The sequence below is a fragment of the Pezoporus wallicus genome, unplaced genomic scaffold (assembly GCF_028554395.1).
Source record: "Pezoporus wallicus isolate ANWC-B61680 ecotype Strahan unplaced genomic scaffold, APGP_CSIRO_Pwel_v1 contig_3815, whole genome shotgun sequence".
NCBI lineage: Eukaryota > Metazoa > Chordata > Aves > Psittaciformes > Psittacidae > Pezoporus > Pezoporus wallicus.
This window is the reverse complement of record NW_026637911.1, coordinates 2045704-2063024: the sequence shown is the minus strand read 5'-3', so window position 1 is coordinate 2063024 and position 17321 is coordinate 2045704. Positions and strand designations below refer to the sequence as shown.

The window sequence follows — 17321 nt, the reverse complement described above, 5'->3', positions numbered from 1 at the left end:
AAATATCAGCATGGTTTCAGTAGAAAGAGAGACCTAATTCTTAGAGTAGACAGTAATTTACAACAGGGAGGTTAATGCAGTAGGAAGAATGCACTGATAATTCTGTGTGAAAGTGAGTAAGCAGCATTGAATTATATCTTGTCTAAAGATAAGTTATATATAGTGTGATTTCATCGGTACAGGTGCATGTCATTTCTGAAATAGTATTATCCAAAGTATTCAACTTCAACTTAAAGCGGAAAGGTTCAACACCCACCGCAGACACCTGAGTGCTAAAGACACAATGACAGTGGGCATGCTACCTGTAGGTATCAGTATAGCACAGCAGGGATGATCTATATAGTGTTGTCAAGTTTCAGAATACCCTAATCATAGTTATGCTAATCACAGCATTGACTAGGAATGTGGTTTCCTGGTGCTGGTCTTTGTGTAATACAGACATATATACATATACATACATACATATACACATACACATACATATACATACACAGATACTGCGTTCCCAAAGAATGAAACAAACAGGACAGAAAGAAATGAGAGTAATGCAATGAAAAAACTGAAGAGAGTGATGGCAAAATACACTGCTGTCCATCCCATGGTCTTTGGGGAAGGGAGTAAATTTTCTAGACATAGCCAGGTATATACAAAATGGAAAAAGGAGAAAGGTGGGCTGACAGGGGAGGAGTAGCTGCAGAATGAAGTCAGATGAAAAAACTTCATAGAAGGGAAGGGCAGGAGTATAAAGCTCAATAGCTTTGGGTGGTAGTGGTAGGGGAAGTTTATTGGGTGTTCAGAGGTTCAGTTTCCAGCTTTTCAATTCCTATCAATTGGTTGTCACCTTCTCCAGGCCCCATGTCAAGCAGCCAGAAGGAATCACCAGCACTCTCAGCTAGGACCAGGTGCTCCAGAATCTGGATTAATTATTTTGAATCTTCCTAGTTCTGGGGAAGAGTTTGAAGATGGGTTCCAAGGGTACCCTGGATTAAGTAGAACGAGCTAAAGCTGCTTTCAACAGCAATTATTTTGTACCTAAATTGCAATGAGATTTGATTTATGTTTACTTTATAGATTTGAAAAATATGCATTCTAGCTAGGTAGCATGAAACTATCTCAAAATTTAACATACATTTAATTAGCATTAGGGACATTTGTCAGCAGGCATATTTGATATTAGTAAAAAATTTGGAATCGTATTGAAGACATGACAAGTGTTGGAAAATATTAACAGACCTACAGTGTATTTTTTTTTAAGTGTTTTCTTTGATCTGCTTTAGGTTTGTGGATATATAGTGAAATGTATGTTCGATTTTGTCACTTGACAAGTGATGATCTCTTGGGGTAAACAGCAGGGTTTCTCAGTTGCAGGAAATCCCAGCTGTCTTTTGGGATTCCATCTGTGTACTTCCCCCCCCTTTTTTGTGTTTAAAACACTTGAAGTCTTTAGTTTGACCACAGCCTCTTCAAATTCTTTTTCTTCTACTATCACCAAAAACCCCAAACTTGCACCCCTGAAGAGATTAGTCTCATAAATGGAATCCCAGTGTAAATAGCAAAATGTAATGAACTGCAGACTAGGAATGAGCCAGTTGTTTCTCACCCAGCCAGTCCACAGGTGCTGCACTGCCATGTTACAACTAGCACTACATAACAAGCATACAGAATCCAGAATCCTGGGCAGAAGAGACATGAGGACTTTTTTCCTTCCACCTTTTCAAGATACTTGGAAGTAACACTGACCCCTCTTTCTTTTCACCATCATGGCCCACCACAAGCAAAAATTTGTCTATCTTCTTTCTTCCAGTTTGTGCCTGGTTTTACATCTGTGCAGGTAAACAGCTCTTCATATAGACATAAGGCAGGCATCTGATGGATGATACTTGAACACTCGTCTGAAACACTGGATCCCATAAAGTTGTAAAGCAGTAACTAAAACAGTTACCCAGGCTGTCTGCAGATTTAGGTGAAATTAACTGCATTACCTTTGTATCATTTTTCAAACAAGGACTAAGGATTGCAAATTTTCTCTTGCGTTTAGTTTAGGAGTGAAGATCTCACTGCTAGACATTGCAAGGGTTGTGAAAACTGAAATCTTGGTACAATTATACAATTCCAGAGTAGGTGTTTGTAGGCTGGAGACTGCAGTGTCTTTGTGACTTTGTTTCATTTGGTGATGGTTGTCATACAACATGAAACCATGGCACTGAAAACCTCCTGACATTTCCAGTCTCATATGAATGGAGATGAGTTGCCTCAGCATGTCTAGCAAAGAAAGCCTTGGCATTATGAAGTGCTGCCGCAGGCCTTGACTGGCTGAGTTTCCAGAGAAGTCCTTGAGATAAATTTTCTTCCAAAACTCAATCATCTTTGGAAAAAGATTAGAGTTTTCAAGGAAGCTACAGAGATTGAGAGGTGATCCAACTGATTGAACACAAATTGAACAACAAAAATGAGGGTCTATGTATGTCCAGTGGGCTGTTTGGGTGGGCTTGTCTTAGGGTTTGATAGATTTGTAATCAGCTATATGATAAAGAAATACACTGTGGCAGTCAGTGCAAGTGTGATGTGATAAAGTGGACTTACCACACTTCTTGTTCAAAAACATCTTAAAAAATTTTTAATTAATTAGGGATAGTTTGAGACTTACACAAATCTCTGCTATTTCTCGCTCCAGAATGACTTCTTAGGTGACCTTCCCAACTGAACTGATTTGATAAGCTCTTTTGCTGTCTTGAGTATGGTGATCACCAAAGATGAACTTAACCTCTGGAGAGGGGATGTTCTGCAGTTTCAGCATGTCAGAAGATATGTCAACCCTGTGACAATCAAATAGAATTTAAATTGAATTTCAAAGTAGGAATCTCTGTCAGTGTATTAACTGGTGTTTTACTGTCCCAGACTCATAGTTGAAGGTACCTGAGGTATAGTTACAGCTCTCCTCCCAGTACAGTCTTTTTAGTCGTCTATATAAAGTAACTCTGCACAGGGAGGCATGAGGACTTTCTCCAAGGGCACAAAGACATTTTGGTAATCTTCTGTATCTTTCATGGGAACTCAGGCTCTTTGGAAGATTAAGAATGAAAATCTGTTTGTGGGAATGAAAATACAATTAGAAGCAGAAGCTCTTGAGTATCCTCAGTCATCATGTTTTCTCTGTTTTGGTGAGAGTACTTTAAGGAAGTAGTTTTGACATTATAGAGCCCTGTATTGATGAAAGAGAAAAAATTTAAAAAAAGGTACAGATAGAAATGTAGTGATTTTTCAATGAAAAGTGCATCTCCTTAAATAATGTTTTTGTAACACCATTCCTGGGACAGAATGGTCATGTGACAGCAACTTACTGTCAGCAACTTAGCTCAGTATCTATTTCTTGCTCTGGCACTTGGAACTTCTTGGAAACAGCCAGCAACAATCAGGCATTTGAGAATTTCATAGGTTTAAACCAACTTGCTCATACCATATTTCTCTTCAACATGGGGGTTTCCTCAGGTTTTTGCCAAGCCACACACATCATATGTTAGAAATCTTTGAAGGAACAAGCCCATCTAATGCTACTTGTCAGCACTGATTCTTTTTAGCCAGAGAGCAAAACTATTTTGGCCTGCTGTGATGGCTATTTTTATCTCCATTAACCTCTTGACTGGATATAAACATTTATGGAGGGTTACCTCCCTTGTTTGTCCAGTTGCTTCAAAGGTTAGTGAAAAGGGAATGCCTGCCTGACCTCTTTTATCCTCATTAGCTGATTCTAATTATTCCCTGAGAGATCACAGTTTTGACCCTGTTTGTCCTTGTCAAATTTGTCTAGTTATGGCATGAAGACATTAGCAGAAATTGTATTTTCAGGTAAAAATTACTCAAATGTAGAATACACACTTATCTAGTGTAGAGCAGTGAACAATACTGTGGTTCTGTAATATGCTCCCATTTCCAAAATTGAGGTTACTTCTCTATGGCCTCATCTTGTGGACACCTGTGTTAGCAGATCCCTATGATTGTACTTAAGCAGTAGGCAGAATGTTTTGTAAGCTTCTCAGTAGTTTGTAGCAGTTCTTTTGGAGGAAGCAATAAAATTTTGTTTGGTTTTTGAAGTCTTAATTTTTATGCACCTTTAATATTGTTACTCCTGTGTCAAGAAAGCTTTTTTTGTAAAGGTACCTTTCTTAAGCTAGAGAGATTCCTAAAAGCACTGTTAAAAAGATAGAATAAAGTAGCTAACACCTACCACCACCATTTTAAGAACGACCGGCTAAGTACAACAAATACATCTTCTGAATTACAGGATGATTTTCGTAGCACACTCTGAGAGTCAGATCATGAGCATACTTTACTTGAAGTGGAATGGTGTCCTAAAGGTAAAGAGGTGTCAGGAAGGATATGTCACCCCTTCTGTGTCAAGCCAAGAAAGCCCTTTTCCATGTTTCTCAGTGGATCTTGTCTGTGATTCTATGGTTGCGGTGAAGGAGCTGGCAGGTCTCAATTAGGTATCCTAGATAGACAGGTTCCAGGCTTCACAGGTTAACCAGTAACCAGTGCCTTAAATCCCACAGACACTTAGTGCAGATTAAAAAGCACTGGTGTAATGCGCTCAAAGCGCAGTATCCTGCTTTACAAGCGGGTTGCCGCGTTCTGCACCAGCTTCAGCTTTCAAATGGATTTAAAATGTAGCCTCAGGTATAGCGCATTGCAGTAGTCTAATCTTGAGGTGATAAAGGCATGACTGATTTAACCATAGCTTCTTGTTATCTTGGACTGGGGTCTTTTCATTTTAACCATTTTAGGGAACTGTCCTTTCCTGAATCAGCAAGCTCACTTCAATTCTTACTATGTAATAAGGCACAACAAGAGCATGCCTTTGTCAGTGGTGAACACCTCCTGTGAATGTGTGAGCCTCACAGGATGCCAGTCCCCAAGAACTGCTGCGGTGGTCCTGACTCGTCTTGCAGCTCACACAATATGTCTGTGAGGTACTTCAAAGAAAACCCATTGCCTGTCTCACTTATTGGAGCTGCCAAGCTTCATAAGCAGCCAGGGCCTTGTGAACTTTTGCTTTCATATTAAAAGAAGTTTATTTACATATCTGCGCAGCTTGGGAGCAGAGCTATGGGAGAATGGGAAATTCTTTTTGAGGTGTCAACCAGCTCTTGTGGGCTAGCAGAGCTGTGAGACAAAACACCCTGTTCCTCCTCCAGCCTATCTCTGGTGCCTAGAGACCACTCACAGCTGCTGAACTGATTGCAAGTTTTACTGACAAGCTGACCTGGAAACTGACTTAGTGATCTCCATGGAGTTCTTTAAGTTCCAAAAAAGCCCTGTAAGTGGGGGACAGCAGATCAGATTCACATCCTGACTGCTGGTGCTCAGTCTACCTGCTGCTGCTGCTGCTGCTTCACCTCAGAAGGGATGAGGCACCAGCCTCTTGTTGTCTAGAAGAAACAGGCAGTGGGCTGGGACTAAGCCTACCACTTACTAAAGGAAAAATTAATCTCCATGAGAAGTCAAAGGGTATCTCAGCATCTCATTTCTTCCTCAGCAGTATGTGGTTAAGTATAATCTTTTCCCAGGACATATTATTTATCCTGTCTATGTAGATAACAAACTATTGCCCAGCACAAGATCCTGATGTTATTTGAGGCCTTTTGATACCACCTTAATGCAAATAATACCTTTACAGATGGGAGAGACACAATGGGATGTCAGATGTCTAGGAAGAAGAAAACTAGAAATGGGAATTAGATCCTGTGAAAATTAAATAGATGATCCCTTCTGCACTTTAAAAATAGAATTTTGGTTTTCTTTTGTTTTTTTAACTTGGCCTCCAACTTAAAAAATAAATACTTGTTTGAATGTCTAATCATTTATGGTATACTTGGAAAAGTCCACTATCTGGATAATATTGCACTGTCTTTTAATCGTACTTGGGATTACCAGCAACTGAGAGTACATATAAGCAAAAAAAATATGATAAAGACTTGACTGAAAAGGCAGTTGAAGAAATGCAGTATTTGGTAGGAACACATACTTGTCTTCCTCTTCATTATTGCTGTGAAGGCATGGTTGATAACATTCATACTAAAGTTTGTATTTATATGGGTATGATTCTCAGCTGTGTGAAGAATCACCACTCTTCCTTGTTTCCATAGCAGCATTTGCACTGTTTTGGTGTAACTGTCACTGAAGTCCAGACTTTTCTATAATAAATGATAGAGATAATATTTTGATTACCTTTCATCTCATCTCTTGCAGATCTTTTTCAGTTCATTTATTTACATCATTTTCTGTGCAGTCCATATGTGAATACTTTGCACTGATTTCATACTTGGTAATATCAGGCTTCTTGAGAATTTATATATGAACTTAACCAAATTAAAAAAAAAAAAGGTATCTTGTTTACTTGCCAATTAGAAATTGGAATTTAAATTCATACTTCAAATGCATTCAGTTGGGTTGACGCTCATAAGACTTCATAGAAGCAAACACAATTTCTTCAGCATCCTGTAGGAAAAGCAGTTCTAGGAATTGAGATGTTGCATTTCTGTGGTTGCAGTATTTTTACACTATGTAGGTATATTGTTGCTAGCTGTTACAGTTCTTTTTACTGATTTAATTTCTCATTTATATCTGTTTTTTCCAACACTTCTAGAAGATGAATGATGTCATGGACAGCATATAGGAGTGTGACTTACACATAAACATATGAAAAATGCAAAATATAAAATGCAAATTAAGCAAGAAATACTATATTTGCTAAAACAGTTTTAAAGCATAAACAGATCAAAAGAAGAAAATATGAAGAGCTGTGACATTCAATATGCCTTATTTGATCATCATTATTAAAATATTGATGTATCAAATTATATTAGTATGTATTATAAAAGATTAACAATCTTATATCACTAAAATATTTAAAATAGTGTCTTATTTTTAATAAATATTTTTTGCATATTTTGGGAATGCAATATGTTCTGTGGTAACTCTTAATATACTTCACTACATTTCTAGATGAGACATGGATATTATATATGGCCAATGCATCTGCAGTGACCCTTTAAACATATGACTCTTTGTATGTCAAAATTTTTACCAGCTAGAGCCAACAAGAGAATTATTGGTGGAATATAAAAGTCATTAAATTCTCTTAGAAAAGTTTGGAATGTCTTGTCAGAATTATATCTCAGAAAAAAAAAATTAAAAATCAGTGGTGACTGTTGTACTTTGTCGTGGTTTTATGCTTGGTATAGAGAAAAAGATCTGTGAATTACAGATGTCTTATTGGCATCTCAGTGCCACATACTGACAACCTCAGGATTACCCACAGGGGTTTTGCCATTTGATTAGTAAAGGAGGTAAGTGTTAATAAATTTGAAGCCTCTACCTTATTTCCTCAAATACCAAATTCTCTAAATACAGAATCTGCAATATACTCGGGAGGTGGTTTTGTTACACGTGTCTCCTTGCCTGCATGCCTTTCATGTGCTATGGATGTCTTGTTTTACTTCTGTGCCTTTGAATTTATTAATATAACTTCTTTTTTAGTCTTTCTGGAGACAAAGTGCAATGAATCATTAGCAGTATTATTATTTCAGACATAGTAATATCACACATCATCACTTAGCAAAGGAGGAAAAATTCCCTTTTCCATGCACAACAATTTCCTGTGATAATACAAATGTTACCCAGGACAGATCTTTGAAATGGATACTGATTCTTTAAATTCTTTCCTGTCTGTTTCAGGAAATAGTGAGATCCCATTGATAATGAAGTACAATGTGTCTAAAGTTCACTTCTAAACACTTGGCTCTTTGCTGTGAAAGTCATCTGCATTCCCTTTATAATTCTCAGCCACCAGAGATATGCTTAATCTTGGAGATCTGATCCAATATCATTCGGAAAAATCCTTGGTAATAGTTTCACCATTCAATCAATGAAGGAATGAAAGCTTACTGCATATGTCTTCTTAAAAAAAAATCCTGAGATAGGGGAATAAGACATTCACTTATGGGTTTGGAGATTTTGTTGTTTGAAAATAAAATTATTATTACTATTATTATTCAAATTCTTAATCAAGGCAAGCAAATGGCATCTGTTTGTTATCATCCTTCCTACAGAAGACAAAGGCTTCAGTCCCTATGGTATTGACTGCTGGCCCCAAGTGGTTGCTGGATGTGACTTGGCAAGGAGTAGAAGACAACAAAAACAACTGCATTGTGTACAGCAAAGGTAAACACAAGCTGATTTTTTTCTCTACTTTCTTGTGTAAGGTGCTGAGATAAAAATATACCTGTTGCATAATAGGAAAATTAAGTAATAAAGTCAAACATTTTTCATTCCCATTTTCCTACCCTGTTCTGGTTTTGATTTTTTTTTTCTTTAAATGGTATGAAAATCACACACAGTGTCTGTAGAATACTGAATACTTTAGAAACACAGGACATCAGCTGACATAAGGCATAACACCCATTTGTCTCTGAAAGTTAATACCTCTTGGGGAAGCATCAATAAATCTATACACTTTAAAAAGGTGAATTTGCATTTTATTGGGAATACTGGATAGCATTTCTCCGTGTTACATTATGTTGTAGACTACTAACCGAAATCTGGTTTTGTAAGAACAATGTGAACTTGATTGGACTATGGTAAGACTCCATGTCAGCACGGTAACAGATGATAACTTGAACTGGATTTCAGAGTTGTCACCTCTGACATGCCAGTCTCTGTGTAGTGTCATGATGTGATGATGCTTCACTGGAATATATTGGCTAGTGGCAGTGAACATTATTTCTGTCTTATGTGAATTGTCAGATTTGCTCAATTCAGTATGAGTTCTTACGAGACACACACCCCCCCCCCCCAAAACATGCTTCGTCTAATCTGCCAGATCTAACAGCTACTTCAAGATACAAAAGCTTTTGTCTTGCATCTTGAACCAACCCAGAGAGCCTTGGGCTGAATCAGTATTGCTGTAGACCATGCACCATGCTGTTTGGTCACTCACTGTGAAAGCTTTGTAAATGATGTTGTGGTGTCATTACAGTATGTTAAAAGAAACCCAAACAAATAAACCAAACCAAAACACTACTTGAATATATGGAATAACTTATTTAGTGTGGCTAGTTTCGGCATTCCCCCTGAAGATTAGGTTGCAAAACTATGACTTGCCTTCCTTGTATTTCAATCACCAATCTCAGCACTTTGTGAATATTTCAGAACATGCACTGTTCTTGTTTAATTTCTTTTAGGTTTTATTTCCAACCAAATAGACCTACTGAGATCAAAGATTTGTTTGCTGAGGCAACCTAGTGACCATTTCAGCATACAAGCATCCAGGCAAATAAGCACCCATATCAATATATTAACATACAAAACACTAATCATAACATCAAAGACTCCTAAAAACTTACTAGAAACAATTACAACTTGTTCCTATAATCATTGCAATTTATACACTTATAAGAGGATTGCTTTTAAACTGCCACAAGCCTTTGAAAGTTGAAACACTGAAAACAGGGAATTTGCATGTTAAAAATGAGTTGCACACCAGGGTCTTATAAATTCTTTCTATTATAATTACAGAATGCCAACACATTCATTCTGCAACCTGAAACACCTGCAGTACTAGAAAACTGGGCTTAGATCTAAAAAGGGTTCGGCTGCCCTTCCTTCACAGCTTGCTGATTGCTGCCCAGGTGGAAGAAGCAGCAAAGTGCTCTGAGCAACATAAGGGAGCTTTTCCCATAAATCCAGAGCTGCAGTTTGCTTCATGATATTGAATACTCACAGGCATACTTTTCTGCAACGACTTTTTCATGTAATGGGAAATTACTTTCACTCTAAAATATAGCTTCTGCAGATTCCCATAGGACATTGTCTTATCAAGTATTTCATTCTTTGTGTAATTCTAATAATACTTAGCCCATATTTACCAGTAAGACTTTTCATCTTCAAAGTACTTTACAAACACTAATTCATTAGACAGTTTCAGTACTATCTGTCTGATCAAATCTATTGAAGCATGATTTTTATTTTTTTTTCAAATACAAAAAACTTTCTTTACTTTGGTGCAATCTGAATAGCCCACAACATTGGTCTTTTCATTCAAACAGCTGGATTTTATTTCGGTGATGATGCTGGTTATTTTAGTACTTGGTTAATAAGGTATTGCAACAGTTATATAGTGCTGAAGGTGAAATGTGTTATCTCTACTGCAGATGAAAATTATAACTAAAGTTGAGGAGAAATTTGAGCCCTAATTTATAAATACATGTTAAACCTCTGCTACTTCACTAAACTAATGTGGGAAATAAGTTGTAGGTATGCTTTACCTTCATCACATTCTGTTCATCTTTATGTTGAGTTGGCTGCTCTGTCATTCATTAAGCACCTACACTTGCCTTGAGCTCTGCTGGGATTTTCGTACTAGGAAGATTAATTGGCTTGGGTCACAAAACAATGTCAAATAGAAGATGGTAAAATAAATAAATAGAATAATGCTTCTTCCTTCAATTTGTATCTCATCATACCAGATTGCATTGCCTTGATTTGTGTTAGCTTTCTGTCTCCTATAGTGCCATTACTTCTAATGAAACAGTGTCAGCTGGCATCTAGTTGTAATTCGATGTTATGGTGTAGTTGCATGTGTATAATTTTGTTAGTTTGCTTAGCAGTACATTGTTATTTCTGAAAGCAATTAGCTGAATAAATGTGTGGAATTGTACATGGAGCAAATTTGGTCACCTGGGAGCTGTTTTCTGTGCTATACCCAAGATGAGATGAGTGGAGCAAATTGGCACATTTCTAAGAGAAAAATAAGTTTAAATATTGGCCAGCAGTACGTGGATGGTGCTGGTCGATCAGTTGCTGACTCAGAAGCACATGCCATATTTCCTTTTTGCTTATTATACTGATATCTGTGAGAGCAGAATTTTCTCCAGATCTGTCAGGAGAGCACAGGAATGTCAGTCTGACTTCCAGGTCACTAGAGGCTGTGGGTGCTGTAGTCCTCAAGTGTTCCATACAGAATAGTCACAGGGAGAGGAGTCTGGCATGTTTTTCCTGTTGAAAGTACATCTGAGCTGGTGGCTAACTCCCTGTTTGCGTTAAAACTCCCCATACAATATTTTCACTCGGAAAGCAAACACAAAAAGTGTGTGTGTACATATGTGTATATATATGATGAGCATATTTAGGTTTATGTTGCTAAGTTATTACAGTGGAATCTGTTCATCTTCTATATAAATTTTTAGATTATAAACCAGTTGTTTAAAATCATACATCAGAGTACATTCAGAGTGAATAGCCGTGGAATAACTAACTATTCAGTATTTGAGATTAATTCTATTTAGTTTAGGATCACATACTTCTATCTGTATTTTTTTATAACTGCATTTCCCCAATACTAGGACAAATCAGAAAAGCGAAAACCAGTTCATTACTGTCCCTTTCTACAAGCTCTGATACAAGCTTGCTACTCATGGCATGTGCCATTATCCTTTTCTGTTTTTTTTGAAAGGAGACTTTTACAGCTGTAATTACATTTAAAATATGTGGGATTTTTTGTTGTAACATTTATGTCAAACTTCTCTGATGTTTCAAAAATATTCTATTCAGTAACTGAAGAGATGGCCTAGAAACTGTAACTGAAATTTTCAGGACAGATTTTAGGAATTTGTAGCTTAATTACAATTATAAATGTGTTCTTTCAAAAAAACAAAAACAAAAAACATACTACAGAGTTTCAGTAATTCAAGCAAGATATATTGGTAGGAAGTATTAATACATGTACTGTATGTTCATTGCAATGTAGTGTGCTTGAGAAGCATTCTGGCCTGACTGAGGTGTGCACCAGACCTGGGGAATCTCTGAGACCGGAGGTGGGAGTCCCCACACAAGCTAGGAGAGGGCTGGGTATTAACTGCAAATCTTCCACTGGGACTTTAAGGGATTTTAAAAAATGAATTACAACTGATTAGAATAGAAACAGTGTGAAAAATACAGTTGCACCGACTGAAAACCATGCTTATGTAACAGACATTTTTCCTCATATTATTTAAGCCATTTATGTGAAATGTATGGATACCGTATGTTTAGTGGCATTGTTAAAACAGGGTGTCTGTACAAATATTTAGCTGTGGGAATTATAAAATCATAAGGCGATTAAGTTAGCTAGTTGTGAAATTCCAATATTGCTTTTTAAATGACTTCAGGATATAGGAGGTGCTAAGGTTATTATCTGTTATCAGGAATACAGCGGAATTGTACGACTGGATAATAACTAAACAACTGACACAATGTAAAATTACATTATCAGTGTGTTAAAACAAAATTGCGCCCTAAAGGAGTCTACATGCCAGCTCAGAGCTGCAGTGTAATTATGCTTAACTCTGATAATTAAAATACAACGGAGATCAACAGAATCATTTTCATTAAGAAAATTATTAATGATGGTGGTATAACAGTAATTGATTGCAGAGCACCACAGGATAACTCTGTGCAGGAAAACCAACATGTTTAACCTGTGTCTGGCTGGTTAGGTTGTCTTGCGTACCACTGAGCACACTGCCCGGCCAGGTGGAAGCTGTGGGGCACGTCTTCTCCAAACCCTGGATCAGAAAACGGCTGCTTTGCAGGCTGCCCTTTGGAGGGAGAGAGCTGAGTACTGATGGATGAAGAGACAGGACAGAGTGGGGTTCGGCTGCCTAAAAGGAGCTGGCCACAGGCAGACACTCACATGCTCCTCAAGCCATCTGTCATCTCATTTTGCGTGAGGCGGTGTTTGGTTTTGCATTTCCATTACTGATTTACTGATGTTATTTCCTCTTCTGCCGGGCCGCACTGAGTAGTTTATGCCCTTCGTTATTTCTGAGAGGATGCAGGAGGAGAAAAAAAATGGCTCTCGCCCCATCGCTGTTCCATAGGCACTGCATGACATCTTCGTAAGTAATTCTACAGGATGGTCCTGTTAATTGTCCCAGTGGTGCGGACACACGATACCGAGTGCCGTAAAAAGCCTCTATCCCTCCGTAAGTGAAATCACAGTCAGTGCCCACTGAGTGACTATAACAAAATCCTGGCTAGGGAGGATGTTGCCTAAGGGTAAGATCTGAGAATTGTAATTTTCTTTTGGTGAACATAAAACTGGGGAAGGGGGAGGGAAGGGAGGATTTGGGGAGTGATTCTTCTCACAGCTAAGGTATGGGTGCTTGCTCAAACAGAAGCTGCTTTTGAAAGCTGCCCAAAAAAGTCAATTTTCCAATCACAATAGAGAGCAAGCCTGATAGGGTGGATTTAGGAGGATGATATTAGTTAAAATGACAGCTGCCCAAACTGAAACTGTGTCATGTAGCTAATTTATAATTAGAAACTCGAGGAGAGGCAGCACACAGGAGAGGGCAGAGCACAAGTCAGGACTGGAAGCAGAGGGCAGTGCTCAGGTCTCCCAGGCTTCCCCCGGCTGCACAGCCCAGTAAATAACGAAACTGTTTACTTACTTCAGTGGTACTGGGAGGATGAGCTATTCAGCTGATGTATGTGCCATGTGTTGAAGATACAGATGCTGGAAAAGGTTTACATGAAATTACTAGCATGATCTGAGGGCAATTTTTAATTACTTTTGCTAGTTTAAAGTGAACAGTCTATTTTTTAACATACAGGAAAAGACAGTTGTCGCAACAACAGGGTTCTTAATTTTTTCTTTCGGAACAGAGGATTACTTACGAGATCCTTGATGCCGTGTTTTCCTCAGCAAATGAGTTTTCAGCTGGCAAATACTTCTTTTTCTTGCAACTTCAGGCAATGTAATGGTACACTGCACAACAGACATAGAGCATCAGAGACCCTGATGAGACACGGGTCAAACTTCATGAGGAGCTTAAACACTACTGCATTAGAATATGGGTATATTTTGTTTTGGGTCAGAGAAGAAGTTGTTTAATAGGCCAAAGGTTAGCTCGCAGCATATATTTTAGATTGCAAGGGGCTTCGTTCTACATACCATTAAAAGCAAACTGAGTGAATTTACTTAAGTCTGTTCCATGTGGACAATCAGAAAACTGCAGTATTTGCTGTCCCTCTGCATACTTCTGTTAGCCAAACAATGTGCTGAAGCCTTTGTTGGTGCTACAGGGTTTTGTTCTTGCTTCGTATCCACTGACAAATCTGAGCTTGTTTTACATTTTGTTTTCCACAGCACTGGAAAAATTGCAAAATATTTCTCAAAAGAAGCATGATTATGTGTGTAATGCTTACATAAAAATATCTTTACAAGGACACTATACCTTCATGGTCATTAGAAGTGTCATGGATAGAGACATAAAGACATGATTGGAAAGCAGGTAGATGGCATGATTCTTGTTTGGTTTTGCAGGGATGTTGAGAAGAGATTCCTAATGACACTGTGGCACATGAAGCTATTGCATATCAGTCCTTCTGCTTTCCTCACTGGGCACAGGAGAAAATACTTTGTCCCCATGACTAGTGATACTTATTGCTGACTGGTGGCAGACATGGTATTGTGGACTTGACTAGGAAACAGTTCAGTTTCGGAGAAGTCACAAAGCAGGACTGTACTTCTTCCTTGTTTTTATTTTTCACCTATGCAAATAGATCCAATGGGGAATTATCTGCCTTAGGAAATTTACAGGTCAGGGCCTTGTACATGGTCTAAAAGAAAAAAGGTTATTTCATGCATCCTTGTAGAATTAGTATAATATGGATATAATAGCATATAAGGAATTATTACATGCCCTCTAAGTTCTAAGCATGCAGATAATAAAGGAAAGATGACAAGAAATGTGGGGGTACTGCTGTATTTCCACTTTCAGTATGAAATGATGTGTTCATTATTAGTGCATTTCATTTGCATAGCACCCAAGTGATATTTTAAGTTGGTCTCACATGTCCACTGGTTTGTTTTGTTGTGGTTTTTTTTTTCTTGTATTCTTGTCACTTACTGTGTGGCTTATTTCATAGTTTGAAACTGGAATTCTTTTTCATTTGTGGAGGCAAGGAAAGAGGCTGAATACTGACATGATTTGCACAGAATTACATATTTTGGGCTGAAGCTATAGAATGTTGTAAAGTGAGTTTATTACTCACCTATGAGATCATGTTCAGGGTGGAAAAGAAGCCCAGTCTGTACTTCACAGTGGGACCACGTGAAAAGAAATACTACTTCAACCATTCAGTCCACTGGCAAAAATAAATGCAAACATCCCGCAGAGATTTTTTTTTCCAAAGTATGTATTTGTCCCTCATTTTTCTAAGTCAGTTACAGTAGAATCAGTCATCTAGAAAGCATTTTAAGAAATATGTTGTCATTATTTTAAGGATATGACATAGATGCTAAACGTGGTTTATTCTCTTTTTCATTCAATTATTTTTTTTCCATCCATTATGTTAAATAAATACTGAGGACTGCAATAAACCTTATGACCCCTGTTGCTAATGGCAGTGTTACCTCTCATCTTCCCTGCAAAGCAAGAGGGAAGAAAAAAGCCCCCAAATTTGCTGAGCCACACATTTCAAGTTGTCGACAACCCCATCCACAAGAAAACAGAAGAAAATATATATGCACTCTGTCCTGTCAAAAGGCTTTCACCTTATCTTGAGAGACTGTCAGGGCAGGAACATCATGGAATGGACAGGAGTCTATTAAATTAATAAGCTGCTGGATGGTGTCTGGAGAGTTATGATGCTCCATAAATCCAGTTTGATCATGGTGGACAAGGTTTAAATCTGCAGCCTTCTAATACACATCCAGGTCCTGGATTGGATTTGAAGTTTTGTACTGGAGACACAGAGATAGTCCTGCAGCCTGTGAATTAAGATTTATCATTTTTTCATACTGTTGGGTTGGGTTTTTTTTTCCTACACTTCTTGACAAAAATGAAAACACCTTAGGGATCCTGGCGAATGTTACTGCTTGAAATGAAAGAGCTGTTGTCAAGGTGAAACCATGACCTAGAAGCCTAAAATCAGACCTTGGTTGTTCTTTTCAGGCAGCTCCAAGGTGCTGATTACAAAATGTCTATCTGGGAGAAACAGGGCTGGATTCATCTGCAGAATTTTATAATGATTGCTGTCAAATACTGCTACTTTGTGTGATTTGTGATACCAGACAAACCAAGGGTGTGCCATATAAAAGCAAAAGTTAAAAAAATGTAGAAATGCATTATTCCCCTATTCAAGGTGGTTCTGTGTATAACTGACAGTGTGGTCTGAGATTTCTGTGTCCTTTACCTCTAAATGGATTAAGCTGATGGTAATAATTCAGGGAAGATTTTTTCATTGCATTCAAGGTGCCAAGCTTGCAGGAAAACCTGTGTTAATGTGCAGCCATGATGTCCAAGTGGACTGCCTGGAATGCAGAATTGTGTCGTATGTGTTTTGTCTCTAGCTGCTTCCAAGCAATGCTGTTATTGTGGCTCAACGGGTGGAATTCAAGTGTCCCTTGGCCACCTAATTGACCTGCAAGCCTGTAATTTATTATTAGGTCCCTAAGCTCCTATTCTTGTTACTCTGGAGACTCCAGCAGGTGATTGTTTTATGCTCAGGAAAATGGATTCAGAGCTGAAAGCAATTGAAAAAGTTCTTCTGGTGTGTAGGTTTCCTTAAACAGAAATTTGGATCAAAATGTAACCCTCAGTAACATCTGTACATACATCTCCCTCCATTGTCTTGCAGGCAAAATTTCTTAAGACCTGTAGCCAGAGATCATGTGTGACTGAATCCGACCTCTCTATTGATCCTGGGGATCAATCTGTGTACTCACTGATCCAAAGATCAGTGTCAGCATTTCTTTTCTCCCATGACATTCAGGACTGCTCCTTACTGTAGACAGAGACCAAAAGGAGCAGGATTTCACAGCAGGTCACTGTGGTGCTGAGGCCAGCACTGCACACCACTTCAGTTTTTCCTAGTTCATTCGCAATTGCACTCTGGTATATGGGACAGCTCATAGAATCATAGACTCACAGAATCAACTATGTTGGAAAAGACCTTTACGATGATCGAGTCCAGCAATTACCTCAGGGCTGCCAAGACCACCACTAAAGCGTATCACAGAGGGCCTCATCTACACATTTTTTGAACACTTACAGGGATGGTGATTCCACCACTTCCATGGGCAGTCTGTTCCAATGCCTGATCACCCTCTCTGTGAAGAAATTTTTCCTGATATCCAACATAAACCACCCCTGGCACAGCTTGAGGCCATTACCTCTTGTTGACTAAACCTCATCCCACTACAACCTCCTTTCAGGTAGTTGTAGAGAGCAATAAGGTCCCCCCTAAGCCATCTCTTCTCAGTGGAGGTTGGCAGTTCA

The 17321-nt window shown here is 38.3% G+C and overlaps 1 protein-coding gene across 2 annotated transcripts in view; it reads left to right on the top strand.

Annotated features, from left to right (window-relative positions):
• The window catches only part of ZFPM2 (zinc finger protein, FOG family member 2), a 308698-nt gene that overhangs the window by 191520 nt on the left and 99857 nt on the right, over positions 1-17321 (top strand). For both annotated transcript variants that reach the window (XM_057408222.1, XM_057408221.1), the window contains one exon: positions 8109-8220. In XM_057408222.1, the coding sequence (XP_057264205.1) occupies positions 8109-8220 (112 nt within the window). The remainder of the gene's footprint in view (positions 1-8108; positions 8221-17321) is intronic.